Here is a 16,788-nt window from a genome sequence, read left to right on the forward strand (position 1 = left end):
GGGGTGCCTGAGGGCTCAGGCTGACGGACAAGGCAGCTGGGCCCCAACTTTCCAACCGTCCAACTGACCGCCCGCCATCAGCGCCTTCCCCAAGCCCTCCTCCCTCTGGGCTCTTTCCCCATCTGCAGCCCCCCTGGGCCCCCTTGCACAGGGACAGCACGGGGACAGAGCCGTGACCTGCGACCTGAGCACGGGTGGCGGGTCAGGCCCAGAACCTTCTGCCCAGGCTCCTCTCAACAGACCCGCACACGGCAGCGTCAAGTCACAGGCTCCGAGTGAGTCACCCTGCGCACGGCGTGACCCGCAGTGACCCGCAGTGGCGGACGCGCTCTCGGCTCTCTCCCCCGGGGCAGCTGCTCGCTTTGTTTGCCCAAAGCTCGAGGGCCGCCACTCCAGCTCCAGCTCTGCCGGGGGTGTGTGTGGGGGTCCCGGCCCGCCCCCCCCGCCCCGTCCTGCCTGACCGCAGCAGAACCCAGCAGAACCGCCCTGGGCCGCCGAGACCCGACGAGGCAGGATGGCACATCACTGAGCGAGCGTCGTAGGAGCCCCTGGCTCGCCCCTCCCTGGAGGGCACCCACGGGCGGCCAACACTGACCCCAGGCGCCAGGGCCTCTCTGAGGAGCACCGGCCCCTTGCAGCGCTGGGCGCGGTCCGTGGGGGGGATTCGGTTTCCCTCACGCTTTCTTCCTGGAGGCCCCGGCAGGAGCACACGCGCCTTCCTGCTTAGCAGCCTCTGAGGAGCTGCGGACTTGACGCCCGCCGACGCCGTGCCCTTGGCAAAGGCAAATCAAACAGGCGTCTGGGAGCCCCCAGGGCAGCATGCAAACGTCTCGGAGCCGGTGAGGGGGAGAGACGGGACTGTGGGGGCTTGAAACCCCCCCCTCCTCCAGAGATGGGGCGCGGAGGCGACAGAGGGGCCTTCCGAGAGGTAGGGGCCAGTGGGGGAGGGGACCCAAGCCGGGGCAGGGCCAGGGACCAGGATGCCCGGGGGGCTGGCCGCCACCCCGTCCCTCCCCACTCACCGAGGCCGAGCTGGCCCGGCGCAGGCCCCGGCGGCGGCCGAGTTTACAACGCCTGACAGTAACTAGAACATACGCCAGTTTGTATTAAGATGTTATTGCGCCTTTCCAGTTCTAATCACCAATTATGACTCTATTACTCCTCCTTGGCAGTTCATCTGCTCCTGCCTCCACTCGGGGCGACGCGCGGGGGGACCTCTGATCTCCGTTCCACTCGGGTGAGTGCTCGGCGCGGCGGCTGTCATCCGGCAGCCGCGGCGGGCGCGAAGGCGTCGCCGGGGCCGAGATAACGGCGGGCTGACCTTACAACAATTTACGAAGGAAATACCTGCTTAATAGCGGTTGCGAGTGCACTTCCTTTCATGCCCGCTGCGGCACTGCAAATTAGCGACAACACGCGGGATGTATGTGGGCTCGCTAGACACTTCATTAAATCACTGTTCCCGCGCCTTGTAGCGCGCTAATAGAATCACAGCCCTCGTTAGCCACTGAATAAAAGATCAATCACGGGCTTTGAAAGCTCCTGCTACGGGCTTCCAGAAGAAACAAGGAGAGGCGGGGAGGGACGGAGAGAGGGAAGAAAGGAGCGAGCAAGGGAGAGGATGAGAGAGAGAGAGGGGGGGGGGAGAGAGGGAGAGAGAGAGACTCGGGATCATCGCTGCGATGCTGAACGGTCTCACTGCACGTTGCTTAAATTACCTTCCCCACTACCGACTCGCACGGCAATACTCAGAGGAACTTGTTAAGGCTGGTTTGGAGAGCAGCTGCTCTAATATATGACTGCTAGACCCTGGTCAAAAGTTCATAATGTGCATATGTAAAAAGGTACTAAATTGCCTGAGGGCTCAAACCAGAGGAGTTTAATTGTAGCAAAATGCTGCAAATGGTCTGCAGAGGGTCCTTGGGCCCGGATCCCGCCGGCCGCGGGGCCAGCCGAGCCCTGCAACAATATTTCCTTAAATGCCGGGGAAAAGCGCCAGCAGTGGGTATTGCATGAATGTTGTGGTTAAAGAAAAACATTTTCCTCCCCTAAAATAAACAGAGTGTGAAGAAAGGCTCCAGCCCGTAATTCTGAAGGCGGGTGGGGACAAAAACAAGAGGGGACGGCTTGGTCGTAAATAAGGTCTCGTTCTCTGGGCGTGTCGGGGCTCGGGGCACCCTGAGGGCGCGCGGGCACGGTCTCAGGCCTCTGGGGATGGGGCCCAGCTCTGACCTGGCCAGCAGGCGCCCGGAGACAGCAGGCCAACCCCACAGTCGCCTCCCGAGGCCGCCCGTGTGGACGCCGTGAAGAAACCGGGGGTTTGTCTGCATCTCTCCTTCCTTCCCACTGGACGGCGGGGCCCCACACACGTGTGGCGGGCTAGGATGAGTTTGTTTTTCTTTTTTCCTTTTGGGTCACACCCGTCGATCCTGGCTCAGCACTCAGGAATGACTCCTGGTGGTGCTCGGGAGACCCTATGGGATGCTGGGAATCGAACCCAAGTCAGCCGCGCGCAAGGCAAACGCCCTCCCCGCTGTGCTATCGCTCCAGCCCCTGGGATGAGCTTCTTGTGCCCCCAAATTTCTCTTCCTTCCCAAAGACACTCACGCCCCTTTGGGCGTCTCCCTGCTGGGCGCAGAGCAGGAAGGTTGGGACGTGTCGGGGGAACTTGGGAGAGGCCGGCGGGAGGGGGCCGGCCACACACCCCCTCTGGGCACGGGGAGGCAGGGGGCCACATGCGGTGCGAATCCCCTCTGCCGACACACACTGAACCCGGAATCCTGGAGGGGGGGTCAAGGTGGCTTTGTGGACGCCGGGCAGTGTGTAAACGCCCCCCACGATGCCAGACACACACCGGGCGGCACCGTAGACCCACCCCGCCCTGTCCACACAGACGTGAGCACCATCACCATGAGCAGAGCAGGAAGTGGCCTCGGCCCAGCCGGGGACACCCCTGAAGCCACCTGGGGAAGCTCTTGCCCGTGGACAGGGCCAGCGAGATGTCCGAAGAAGCAGAATCAAGGCAGCTTGGCCGAGATGGTTCTGGAACAGCCCAGAATCTGGCTTGCGGCCCTGCCCTGGGACCCACTGGGCTCGGGAGGGCTGCTGGTCATGCCGTGAGGCGCGCCCGGTTGACAGGGTGACGCTGACGTGTCCCCTTTCAGGCATCCCCACTCCCCGCCCCCGTGGGCTGATGAGATCGTCACCAAAGCAGGGGCAGTTCCCGACGTTGGCTGCACGGCAGGGGAAAGACCTCGTCCACGGCCAGCCCTGGGAGAGGGACACTCAGGGCCGGTGGCGTGTCACGGCACAGGGAAGTGGCTCGGCCCCACGAAGCCACTGATGCGTGTGGACTTGCCAGAAAACGTTACAACCCGGAGACCCGGCGTCCTGCTGTGGAGAATCAGGCAGGAGGGACGGGACACGGGCCAGGAGCCCAGCCCTGGGTCGCACCCGGCACCCCCCGGGACACCGAGGCCACTCCCGGAGTGATCCCCAAGTGCAGAGCCAGGAGTAAGCCCTGAGCACCAAGGAGGTGCAGCCTCAAAGCCCCCACATTTGAAAATAAAAGCCATAAAGGGAAGAGGAAGGCCAGAGACCGCAGCAGCCTTCCCTGGGCTGCCCGGCTTCCGCCTTCGGAACATCCATTCTGCCATAAACCTGCATTCGCTCTGAGTCCCCGAGCGGGGCCCGGGGGCCACGGGGGACGGGCAATACGCAACGAGGACACACTCGTTGGTGGGAACCCTCTTAGTAGGGGCTGGGGGCCCCTGCCTTCCTCGGCAGCACCCTGCCGCCCCCAGCAGCCGGCTGGCCTGTCTCCGTCCCTCCCGAAGCATCTGCGGCCTCCAGTTAGCAACTGGAATCCATTAGTTTGCTAATAGGGTCCCCCCAGGTCCTAATTAATAGCAGCGACGAACCTGGGAAAGTTCCAGGCCGGCGCGTAAATGAAGCAAATTAAGGACCGAGGTGACACGGGAACGGGAATGGTGGCAAGGAAGGTTTTGAGGGTTTCGCTTATTTCCTTTCCCCTCCCTGGGCCCAACAAGCCAGGCTGCTCCATCTCCGCCCCACGGCCAGCCCACGCCGGCCGCAAGGCGCACCGGGCCCAGCCGGACCCCCTGGGCCCAGGGGCGTGTCGGGGGCTCAGCCTCGGTGGCTGCACGCTGGGGCAGGGTGGGCCCTGCTTCCCGTCGCTCCTCTCCCCGGAGCGGCAGGATGTGACCGGGCTGTGGGTCCCGGGTGCCTGGGACGGGAGGAAACACAGCGAGACCCCAGTCACGGCAACACTCTGACACAGAGCAACTCCCTGGGTGGCCGGGATGAGGGTGCCAGAAGGCACAGGGGGGGGGTAGTGAGCCCCCAGGCCTGGCGCCTTAGTCCCCCCTGCGTTCCTGACTGCAGAGCCAGGAGGAACCCCTGAGCATCACTGGGTGTGACCCAAAAAGCCAACAGAATAAATAAAATCAAACACACGGCATGTCAACACGGGGGGAGGGCGCTCATCTTGCAACTGACCGGCCCACGCTCGATCCCCAGCGACCCCAACCCCTGCCAGGAGTGACCCTTGAATGCAGAACCAGGAGTAAGCACTGACCACCGCTGGGTGTGGCCCCCAAAACCAAACAAGAAAAAGAAAAGAAGTATGGGGCAGGCGCCTCTAAGTCAGCCACGTCCTGAGTGCAAAAGAATCAAAATCCTGCTCCAGCCAGTGATGGTTCAGAGTCCCCCCGGAAGGACGCGAGTGCCGGAGAACAAGAGCAAACACACACGGGGCTCCCTGGCACTGATGGAGGAGCGGGCACTGGTCACTTACCAAGTTAACAGGCTCTGGGTTGAACTGGCTGTCGCCCCAGTTTGGCGCCAAGAACTATGCTGTCATTTAGACGCACCCGGCGGGAAAGCGTGGGTTTCCTTGTAAGACCGACTGCTCGCAAAGACACAATTTAGAAAGGGGCGAAATTTACCCCTTTGATTTCCGTATGCAGAGAGTGTATGAGAGAACCTTTCCTCCAAACACAGACGGGGAAAACAATCTGACAAGCCCTGGGTTATTTTTTTTTTTCCTAAGGTACGCTTATTTTAAAGCAACAGCTTAACTATCTTTGTCCTGTTTAGAAACTTGATCAAGGTATTTAATTGACTTCATAGCATTCACCCTGTACTAGAGTCCTGTGGAAAAAACAAAAATTGATCAGTGTTGATATAGGGCTGATTAAAATGTTTTATTCATAAACACAGAGCAGGGGGAAATAAACCTCTGGATCAAAACAGCATGGCTGGAATCATTGATTTTCTCCCTGCCTCCTCCAGCCCCAATTTCTAAGGGTGCATGCCCTGCTGCACGACCCAAGAAGCAGACAGACAGACAGGCAGACAGACAGACATGCCCGAGAGCAGGCCACAGCTGCACCAGGTCCACTGTGAACTCCCGTTGTCTTTCTACCCGTCTTCAATGTCTTAGACGTGAAGCAGAGGCTGCACAAAGGCAGATCCGTGTCACAAATGGCGCCCACGGAAATAAAGCAGCCAGGAGAGAGGACAGTTGGGGAGTAAAACGCGACCTAGGCCCAGAGGGGGCCACAACTGCATCCGCCGAGGAATCGCCATGACATGCATGCACACACACAGACACGGGCACGCAGATGCGCAGAGAGGACCCGCTCCCGTCAGTGGGGTCCCCAAACGGGTTGGGGGTGGGGCCGGCTGTGGAGCTGGCTTTTCCAACTTCCACGCCCCCCCAGCAGCTGGGCCCCTCCCCAACCCCCACCCCCACCCCACCCCCCGGCACACCCCTGAGCTGTCAGGAGTAGCGGGACTCGGCAGGCAGCGGGAGGAAGTCCATAGACGCTGCTCGGTTCCAGCTCGGGACAGCGAGGTCCCGCGGGCCTTCCTGTAATAGACACCGATTCGGGGTGCGGGGGGGGGGGGGGGAAGTCACAGGGAACCCACCGCCACGGAGGAAACGCACCGAGATGTCACAGCTCTGGGACAGAGCCATGCTGAACCGGCAAAAACGGGCTTTTTTGTTTGATAGGTTTGGGAATTTGAGCCGAACCCAGGGGTGCGCCCTTGGGTAGACGGGGCCTGGGGGGGCTCGGGGGAGTGAGGCCCTAATCTCTGCTACGGGGGTCACTCCCGGCAATGCGAGGGGGGCCCCGAGGATGGCTGGACGGACCGCAGGCCGCCTGCAGGCTGAGCCCCATCTCCCCACCCCAGAGAAGCTTAACTTTGAGGTTGTTTGCGTGTTCGGTTTCTTAACTCTCAGGACTGTGGGTGCCCAGAGGGGCTCCCCGCGCCCCTGGGGTCACACCCGAGTGCCGAGGAGCGTTGCTGTGGAGGCCGGGAGACCCCAGCCCAAGCTGGCGGGGAATCGGGGCAGCAGGCCCTCCCGTGGGGGGGAGGAGGCCCCGTGGCCCCGCCCGTCGCCTTCCACACACAGCAGCTACCTGTTTCGCTCCCCTTCTCCGGGGGGGCGAGATAGACGCCTCCCCAGGGACAGACGTTCATGTCCACGTGGCTCAGGGTCCACCTGGGGCTTGTGGCCAGAAAGTGGCTTTTATCTAATTTTTTTTTCCCCCCTCTACAGCAAAAGCCCTCGAAGGGGTCTTCGCAGGGGGCGCTCAGGGAGGACCCTGCTACTTCTGCCACGCGTGTCTCATTCTTGGCTCGTTCCTGACTAGACAGGGGCCACAAAGAGACACACACCCCGCCCCCCCCCCCCGCCGCCCCCCGCCCCCCGGCACAGCGCAGAGCCAGCGAGAGACCCCGGGTGCCACCCACCCGCCGAGGGATATAGGAAATTATGCCCAGCACAGTTTAAGTTCCCAGATTTTTACAGGGCTTTTGCTTTCCCCGGCTCGTTCCCTCCCTGTTTAAGAGCGAGAGCACTAAGAAAGCTTTGTCCCGCTCTCAGTAGTTGATATACGGTATTTTCTTTGGATCTCGCAAATAGACTTTCAAAACTTTCCTGTCAAAGGAGGGACTTTCTAGCCCAGATTCCTTGGCCCTTCTCACTGTTTATTCTCCCCTGTTCTGAGCAGTCAGAAGAGATTTCTCTCAGCACTTCAAATAAATAAGATGTCCAGCTGAACAAACACCATACATTCCCCTGGATTACTTTGGCTTCTTCAAGACTATTTCACTTTCTTCCTTTCTTTTTCATTTTCATTCCCCCCCCCCCAAATGTAAATGATTAAAATGACTGGGTCCTAGGAAAGCCCAGGAAGAAATGTTTCAAGGGGAGCGAATCTGGACCAGGTGGGGAAGCCAAGCCCGCCCCGGCCCGGTCGGCGAGGCTGTGTGAGTGGAAACCAGAGCGGGCGTGCCCGGCTGCCCGTCTGACGGGGGCGGCTCCCCACACGGAAACCAAGCGTCAGCATTTAAAATCACCCGCCCCCCATATTCCCTGAAAACAGAAACGCAGAAAGGTTGTTCCTTTCTTAGATTTCTATTTTTTTTTTAATTTTCTTTTAAAAATGACAACGACGAACAATCCTAAGAACGACAACTCGTTGGGAACAAAAACGGTCTCTAGAAGTCCTGAGAGGACTCGTGGGCTCTGGTCACGGCTTGATAACCGCAAAGCGTCTGTTAAGTGCAGGCCTCCCGAGCAATTTCGTTTTGGGGGCCACCCCCTGGCGATGCTCAGGGTTTACTCCTGGCCCGGTGCTCAGGGCTCGTGCCCTCCCCTCTCAGGGCAACCTTTTAAACTCAAGCCCGAACTTGCCCGTCCGTCCGTGGTTCTTTAAACAAACAAAGTGAGAAGAACCCCACGGAGCTCGGGCCGTCATGAACACGGCCCCTCCTCTCCGCAGCGGCGTGGAAACACTCGGCCCCGGGAAACTGCCCGCAGGCCTCTCGGCTCCCCCGTCCCTAAGCTCCTTGATTAAACGCCTAAATCTTGTCTCCCCTCACGAGGGGAAGGGAGCCTCTGGGGGCTTCGGCACCCCCGTGGCCCACAGGAGGGCTGAGAGCCAGAGGGACGGGGTGAGGGGAGGCCGGGGCAGGAGGCCCCAGGAAGCTCTGCCTTGGCACAGCCCCACTTAGTGGTGCCCAGGGGCCAGCTGACTGGCGGGCAGCGCAGGCCTGGACAGGCACCCGTGCCACTGCGGACCCTCGGCCCAACCTTGGCGGTCGGGCCCCAGCTGCTTCCGACAACAGGCTACAGCCTGGAGCACTGGCTGGGAGGACACACAGCTTCTGAGTCTAGGGGCCGGAGCGATAGCACAGCGGGTAGAGCATTTGCCTTGCACGAGGCCGACCTGGGTTCGATCCCCGGCATCCCATATGGTCCCCCAAGCACCGCCAGGGGTGATTCCTGAGTGCAGAGCCAGGAGTAACCCCTGAGCATCGCTGGGTGTGACCCCCCCAAAAAAAGCTTCTGAGTCTAGTGTGGCTGAGGGGGAGGAGCGGGGTGGGGGAGAGAAGGGGAGAGAGAAGGGGAGAGATAGAAGTAGAGAGAGAGGGAGAGAGAGAGAGGGAAGGAGAGAGAGGGAGAGAGAGGAGAGAGAGGGAAGGAGAGAGAGGGAGAGAGAGGAGAGAGAGGGAAGGAGAGAGAGGGTGAGAGAGAAGTAGAGAGAGAGGGAGAGAGAGGGAAGGAGAGAGAGGGAAAGAGAAAAAGGGAGAAAGGAGGAGAGAGAGAGAGAACGTGAGCCTGTAGAGAAATACACTACAACTAGCTTCCCAAACTACATTTCTGTTCCTGGTCCCCTTCTGAACTTCCATGAATTTGTTCATTCATTCATCCTAGGGCAGAACCTCCTGCCCCCACGCCAGGCTGTCTTCACCGGGGCCCCTCGGAGGGGGACGGGTTGAGTTTCCCTCCCTGCCCCAAGCAGAGCCCCAGTAGCCAAAGACCTCCAGAACCCAGCCACAGCCATGCTCAAGGCCCCTCTCCACATGATCAGATGAGCCTCACCCATGAAGGAACCGACAGAGCAACCCAGGTGTGGGAGACCTGGGGCTGAGATCTCCAAGCCTGCTCGGATCGGGACTGGGCCTCCTCCACCCAGGTCCCCCATTTTCCAGTATCTTGGCAGTCGCACCCACCAAATGCCGCCGGAGCCATGTAATCTCATCAACAGCCAAGATCCAGAGACTATAACACAAATCCCGGAAGAGAGCAATGCAGAATCTCGCAGGGCAGAGCCTGGCAAGCTACCCGTGGCGTATTCGATATGCCCAAAACAGTAACAATAATGGGCCTCATTCCCCTGACCCTGAACGCGACAGGGGCAAATGGAGACGTTACTAGTGCCCACTCAAGCAAATCGACAAGCAACTGGATGACAAGTGACACAAGTGATGAATAACACCGCAATTTCCAAAGTTGCTCGTGATACAGTCGTTTCAAGCATTTGCCATTCCAACCCCGCCTGGTGACCTTCCCTCCGCCAGTGTCCCCAGCTTCCCTCTCAGCCCCAGCCCGTCCCCGGAGGCACACAACAAAACTACTGTACTTTGCTGACTCCCACAAAACTTTAAGAAATGGCACACAGAATGATCAGAAAATAAATCGGTCAGGGCCAATTAGTGATCGCTACATGATGTTGACCTATGTACATAAGAAAATTAAAACCATTTGATACAATATTAAAAAAAAAAGCCTAGTTTCATTTACATAGATATGCTTTCGACTGTGGGATCTAAAGTATATTACATTAAATTTTATTTTATACTTGGATCTCGTTAAACACAGTAAGTAACTTGGAACGCCCCGGGAGGAATTGAGACGGCTAGTAAAACCAACGCGGGGAGATCGTGGGGAGGGAGGGGAGCATCTGACGCTTCCGGGAGGGGTCAGATGGGGTCCGGGAGGGGCTTCTGCTGAGAGCAAGAGCCCCGCCCCTGCCCTGCCCCCTCCAGCTGCCCTGGCACAGGGATCTGCAGGGAGGTCGAGTGTGGCCCCATCCCAGAGGGGTCCCAAGCACGGGGCTTTCTCTGGTCTCTGGACGGGCAAGAACAAGGCAGTCGGGGGACCCCACCCGCTCTCGGAATGTTCAGGCGACTGTCGTCCACGCTGGAATCCCCACTCTGGAAACGGCACAAAGTTCCAAGCTCTCTACTCGGGCCTTTGACCTGCTCATCCGTGCGCTGTGGCCATTAAAGGCTCGGACCCTGGGCACGGTCTGTCCTTGGTGGGGCAGAGGCCAGCGCCGAGCCAGCCGCGGGTGTCTGGAGCGAGATGGGGGAGTCGGGGATTTTTTTTTTCTAAAATACTAATTTAAAGAACAAATCAACATCTATTATCTCCTTCATTATGTTTTAAATTGCACAACTATAAATCACCCCGCAGCGGTTACTCAAGGGCAGAGTTACCCAGCCTGGCTTCCCCGAAGGTTACAAGAATGACATCCGGTGCTTTTCCTAGCCGTGATTTATAACTTTGCCACAGAACTGGCGTTGCGGGTCCGTCCATTAGCAGGGGGGCTGTGCCTCTGTTCAAACTCAGCACAGGGACGGCCCTGCTGGCCGGGGGGAAACAGAAGCCCCCTGTGGCAGAAGCTCCACAGACTCGGGCCGTTTCTTAACAGTGAAACGATCCGAAAGCGCAAGTGCCCTTCGAGCATCTGCTAAGCCCCCGCTACCCTGACACCCGATATCCTTTCTCCTGTTCCCGGCCAACACAAATATTTGGTTGTACAAAACACCCTCAGAGGCACGTGAGCGATCAGGGCTTTGGATCTACACACCAAACCACAGAGGGGCGGGCTTGGCCCTCAGAACGCGAGCTAAGATGTTGTTGAGTAGAACTGAAAGAGTGTGTGTGTGTGTGTGTGTGTGTGTGTGTGTGTGTGTGTGCGTGCGCTCGTGTGTGCGAGCGAGTGCGTGTGCATGTGTCGGGGTGGGGGTTAGCTCTCTTGAAGATCCAAGAGAAACATACCCGCACAGCTAGATGCCCACGGCAGGGGGCGCTGTGGTGCATGTGGCAAGGCAAAGTCATGGCACGTGGAGGTGCAATGAGAACGAAACCCATAGTGGGGTTCCTCCTCCTCCCTTCCTCCCTTCCTCCCTCCCTCCCTCCCTCCCTTCCTCCCTTCCTCCCTTCCTCCCGTCCTCCTTCCTTCCTTCCTCTCTCCCTCCCTTCCTTTCTTCCTTCCTCCCTTCTTCCTTTTCTACCTTCCTCCTTCCTTCCTTCTCTTCCTTCCTTTCTTTTCTCCCTCTCCTTCCTTCTCTTCCTTCCTTTTTCCTTCCTTTTCTCCTTCCTTCCTTCCTTCCTTCCTTCCTCCCTCCCTCCCTCCCTCCCTTCCTTCCTTCCTCCCTCCCTCCCTTCCTTTCTTCCTTCCTCCCTTCTTCCTTTTCTACCTTCCTCCTTCCTTCCTTCTCTTCCTTCCCACCTTCCTTCCTTTCTTTTCTCCCTCTCCTTCCTTGTCTTCCTTCCTTTTTCCTTCCTTTTCTCCTTCCTTCCTTCCTTCCTTCCTTCCTTCCTTCCTTCCTTCCCTCCCTCCCTCCTTCCTTCCTTCTTTCTTTTTTCCCCACCGCAAAGGAGGGTGCTGAGTCTGACCACGTGCCGTGAGAGCCGGGAATGCTGACGGGGCCGTGTGTTCTGAACACGTGACTTGGGAGCAGGCAGGCAGCTAAAAGCCGCCAGGGAGACCCCCACAGCCACTGCAAACACCCAGTTAGAACGGAGCCCCCGGAGAAAGGCGTCTGAACACAGGATCCCTGAACACAGTCTGGGGTGCATCTGCCGAGTGCAATGAAGCCAGCGACAGAGTCACACAGTGACCCGGGGACATGGGACTTTATTAGAAGTTAGAAGCAAACCTAAGTTTCTTTCCTGCAAGTCGACTCAAAAGCACCTAGTTAAGAATCCTGGGTCTTAAAAATAAAAATTAGCAATTCTACTCCCCTTTAAACCTATCACTGTGACTGCTTATACATTGGAAGGAGGTGGGGCAGAAGTCGGCCCCTCGGGGGTCTCAGGAGCCAGAGGGCAGAAACACGGCTCAGCCAGTAGGGGTCGCTGTGCCGAGAATTGATTCCTATGAGTTTCTCATTAGTGATTATTATACTGCAGGCAGCCAGAATGGAAAAATTAATTAATTTCAAAGTGATAATGCATTTACAGCAACAATTAGAAATGTATAACTGTAAAAGGGCAACATTTAAAAGACAGATTACATTTAATAAAGTTGCACAAGAACATCCAATTGTAAAATTACTGATCTGCAACAATATCCCTTAAAGAGGCACTTAAAATAGCCTGACTCCATGAAGGGTGACCTAATTACTGTAACTAAAATCACCGTCGTCACAGCAAGTCACAGCAAATAAAAGAGGGATGCTGATATTAGGATACTGCTGGTTAATACTTCAGGGGGCTGGAGACGGGGCCGAGGGGAGGCCCGGTCCCCGGGCGCCGGGCCGGGCTGAGTCTCGCTGCCCTGACCCTGGTCAGCGGGGAGGGCGGGTCAGCAACGCGCTGTCGGAGGGAGAGCACGTTCCCTGGAGGGAACTGCGGAGGGAACTGCAAAGTGCAGACAGCGCAGGGGAGGGCCGCTGGGGCCGGGACGCGAGTCTCTGCCAAGCCGCTTCCCGAGCCTTCTGCAGCTCAGCGCCTCTGCGGGCTGCGTCCAGAGACAGGCCCGCGTGCAAGTGGCAGAGGGGACCCTGCTCCCCACAACCCCGGCACCGACGGAAGCGACAGGCAGGGGCGGAGACACGGGGCGGACCTTTCCCGTCGGGCCCCCCCAGAGAAACGGCTCCGCACCAGGTCGACACGCATGACCGCTGGCCTGCACATGTGAACCTCAGGTGTGCAGGAAGGAGAAGCGCCTGCCACGGAGAGACACGTGACACCCAGCAAATGCATAAGCACCTGGAGGTCCTGAGGGTTTCCCCCAAGAAGCTAACCCGAGCCACGCAGTCTTCTCCATCTACAGGCTGTGAAAAGTGCGATTTGACAGGTACCACGGGAAGTTTCCCAGTGATTTGGGGGCAGAGACATGGAAAGTTCGCTCCACGCTCATCTCCCCAGTGGAGAGACCAGACAGAGAGGACGACGACCCCCAAGCGAGTGCTCCCCACACCCTGCTGGGCGGGTAACCGCCTCACTGAGCGACCGTGCCCCCAGGAGCACCGGTGACCTCCCAGGGTACCGGCGTCTGGGAGAACCATCTTCTCCAAAAGTTAAGCAGCAGGACAGCCCCCGGCCACGGAGGCCAGAGGTGGCGCAGACAGACGCCACGCTCAGCGCGCGTTGATGAAGGGGACTTTCCAGATGGAACCTCAGCCACAAAGCCGCCGCCAACTAAATTAAAGTGAGGTCGGATGGAGAACGCTTTCCCTGGCTGTGCCGCTCGTCTCCGTGGCTCCGAGGCCACTCGTGGCTGGTGGCTACGAGATCACGGGCCGACGGCGTCCCTGTGCCGTGCTGCAGGAGGACCCACCCCACCGTTAGCCGCCGACACCGCCAGCAGGCCGCAGGCCCACCTCCAGCCAGTGACAGCGCCCCCCCCCCCCGGCCCCGCCTCTGATGAGGGAGCCTGGGCGGGGCCGGGCGGGGAGGACAAGCCAAGACGGCCCTCCCCGAGAGGAGGCTCCTTCCTCGCTCATGCCATCGGGCGCGTCACTCCCTGGGAAAACGGCCAAGTCCATCGACTCTGGGACGGGGACCCAGCGGCCCACACAGGGCCAGCAGGAAAACCAGAAAGCTGGTGGGGGTGTGGGGAGCTCCCTCCTCACCCCTCCTCCTGACCTTGAACCTGGACCGATCATCATCCCAGCCCGGTCTTGGCTTAGGCCCACCTTCCTCCCTGTCAATCACACCACGGGCCAATCAGAGCACAGGTCGGGATCACGGGCCAGTGAACCTGCGTCCTTCAGAGGCCGTGGCGCCGAGCGGAGACCGGGGGACCCCGTGACCAGGGTACTAAGCCGTTCCTCTCCTGCGCTTGGTGAGTCCCCCCAACCTGGGACTCAGGGAGCTGACCGGCCCCCCACATCCTCTGCTCCCCGGTCCCCATCGGGGGTCACTCATTCACACCGACGCAGTCGCCAGGGTCCCTGCTGGCATTAAAAGGTCCGTCCAGCAACATGACGGGGCATCTGACCGGGAGGACGGAGCACAGTCATGGCACCTGAGTCACGTGACCTCATGGGACTGGATGCCACGGAGCAGCTGGGGGAAGGGGTCTGAGATGCCGGGTTGGTTCCACGGGCGGTGGAAGGCCTGGGCATGGAAAAGTACAAAGGGCTGGTGAGAGCGAGTGAAAACGTGAGTTCTTCATTTAAAAGGCTCCCCCCGCCCTGGGGACGGTTTCCTGGGAGAACTTTCCAGACGGGTGACTGCTGGGGGCGCCAAGACGGCCACGCGCCCCCCTCTTTGCCCTGGTCAATGTTTCCGAATCTCCCCATGACCTTTAACGGCCCAGGAGGACTTGCCTCTGGGGAAGCCGGGGCAGGGGGTGGGGACACTGGGGACCCCCCCAGGGAAGCTTCCTGAGCAGGTGGGGGGACACTGAGGACCCCGCCTGGGAAGCTCTCTGGGCCAGAGAAGTGCTGGACACATCACGCAGGCCTGCCACAGTGCCCACGAGTCACGTCCACGGCTAACTCAACGGTGACCGGATGCTCGCTGCTCACCACGCCAACGACGGGGCCGTGTTTCCCAACAGCCCCCCGAAAGCAAACCGGTCCTCCCCAGCAAGACTCAGCCCCACGGGACCCCACACAGGGCGGCCCCAGCTTCGGAGCAGCCCCGGGCTGGTCAGACAGACGACACCAGCAGAGACACAAACATCATCTGTCGGCGGCAGCAAGACCCTCGGACCAGAGGCAACGTGACAAAGGCGCAGACGGCGAGAGAGAGACAGCGAGACACGGCGAGACACGGCGGGAGACGCAGGAGACGGCGAAGGCGTCCGCTTACCATGGACTTGGTGAAGGGGCGGGCCAGGGTGAAGAGCAGCGTGTAGAGCCACCAGCCGCGGTGGATGGCGGAGTACATCATGTTGCCCGGGTGCACGGCGTTGCAGGTGACGCCGCGCGGGGCCAGGCGGCGGTGCAGCTCGTTGGAGAAGAGGATGTTGCAGAGCTTGGAGCGGTTGTAGGCCAGCATGGCCCAGTAGTCGCCCTGGGCGGGCGAGAGCAGGCCCAGGTCCAGCTGTCCCGAGGAGTCGTTGATGTCTGTGAACCTGGGGGAGGAAGAAGCCGGCCCTGACACACAGACCTCGGGCGTGGCTTCAGGTTTGGGGTCCCACGGGCGGAGCCGGGGGGGGCTCATTCCCGGCCCGGCACTCAGGGGTCACTCCCGGCAAGACTCTGGGGACCGAACCCTGGTCGGCCGCACTCAAGGCAGGCGGCCTCCCCACTGGACCCTGCGCTAGCCCCAACCTCTGATTTTCTTTTCCTGGCTTTTCGGGTCACACCCGGCGATGCTCAGGGCTTACTCCTGGCTCTGCACTCAGGAATTACTCCCAGCCATGCTCGAGGGACCCTACGGGGTGCCGGGGATGGAACCTGGGTGGGCGGCACGCAAGGCAAACGCCCTCCCTCCCTGCTGTGCTATTGCTCCAGCCCCCCAACCTCTGACTTCTTACGTGGCTATTTATTGGGATCAGAACTCTGAGGCGTGACCTGCAGACGTCACCGTACAGACGGCGACCCCTGGTTCCCCAGAGAGACACGGGGGTGGGCCCGGAAGGCGGATCACCCTGAGGTTCAAGTCCCCCCACCACATCTGGTCCCTCCGGCCACCACCAGGGGCCACTCCTGAGCAGAGGTGGGAGAAGCCCCCCAAGCAGCACGGGGCGGGGTGTGGGGCCCACGCTTCTCTCCCCACACGCAGAGCAGGGGATGGCATTCACGGGGGCCAGCGGCTGGCCAAGGCAGGCCCCGCCAGAACACGCTCCCCTGCCCCCCGCCTCGTGCATGTATTTGTTTGAAAACCTTTACCCGGGAAGTTCAAGGGTAATTCAATAAAATGGGAAAACATCTTAAATAAAGGCCCGCTGCTTTTGGAAGGGGAGACGCTAGAACATTCCTAACCCCTGACAGGACTTTCCTGGGTTATTCTAGCCGGCGCGGGGGCCCCGTGCATTTTCCTTTGAGCGTCCGAGTAAATACAGAGGAGTCTTGCTGCCTCCAAGACGCTCTTCCAGATTAAAAATTAATGATTATAAAGGGGTTATAACCTTGGTGAGGTGCCATCAATAGTCTTATATGTTTCAAAGATAAATGTAAACAAAGCTGGAATGAGCTCGGGTGCGCCCGCCGGTTTTAAGTCTCCCCGGCATGGGTGCCCATGAATCAAAGTAAGTAGTTGATGTCTTATAATTGGGTCTGACGGAGTCGTTAAACGCCAGCTGCTCGTTCCTTTCTTTTCTTTCCTTTTTTAAATAACAACAAAGTAGAGAGTAACCTCAAGGGATAAAAAAAAGAGAGGGGGGGTCCCCAACAAAGGAATTTTTCTCCCCGGGTCTCTGGCTCTGGCTGCGGAGCGCCCCTGTTTATTTTTTGTTTCGTTAAACTAACTCCGGACACCGGCTGGAAATCAGCCGGACACCTGACGTGCGTGCGGGCTGCCGGGGAGGAGGGCAACAGCGCCCGAGGAGGAGGAGGACTTCGCCGGGGACGTGGCGGGGTCAGGAGCAGCCGGGGTCCAGAGGGCGTCGCGGCAAAGGGGGTGCTGGGGATGACGGACGTGTCTTCAGGCGAGCCAAGAGTCTCCTGTGAGACTCGCTCAGCCCCAGCTGGCGTGTGTGGTGGCATCTCCTGCCCCCAAGCGCCAGCCTGGTCCGGAAAAAAAGGGCAACGTGGTACCAGTGGCTGCCCGGGTGCGGC

At 59.4% G+C, this 16,788-nt stretch overlaps 1 protein-coding gene across 3 annotated transcripts in view; it reads right to left on the reverse strand.

Moving 5' to 3' along the window:
* Positions 1-16,788, reverse strand: part of WWOX (WW domain containing oxidoreductase) — a 641,404-nt gene that overhangs the window by 418,225 nt on the left and 206,391 nt on the right. For all 3 annotated transcript variants that reach the window (XM_055145002.1, XM_055145003.1, XM_012931903.2), the window contains one exon: positions 14,876-15,140. In XM_055145002.1, coding sequence (XP_055000977.1) covers positions 14,876-15,140 — 265 coding nt within the window. The remainder of the gene's footprint in view (positions 1-14,875; positions 15,141-16,788) is intronic.

Source organism: Sorex araneus, chromosome 8, assembly GCF_027595985.1.
Source record: "Sorex araneus isolate mSorAra2 chromosome 8, mSorAra2.pri, whole genome shotgun sequence".
Lineage (NCBI taxonomy): Eukaryota > Metazoa > Chordata > Mammalia > Eulipotyphla > Soricidae > Sorex > Sorex araneus.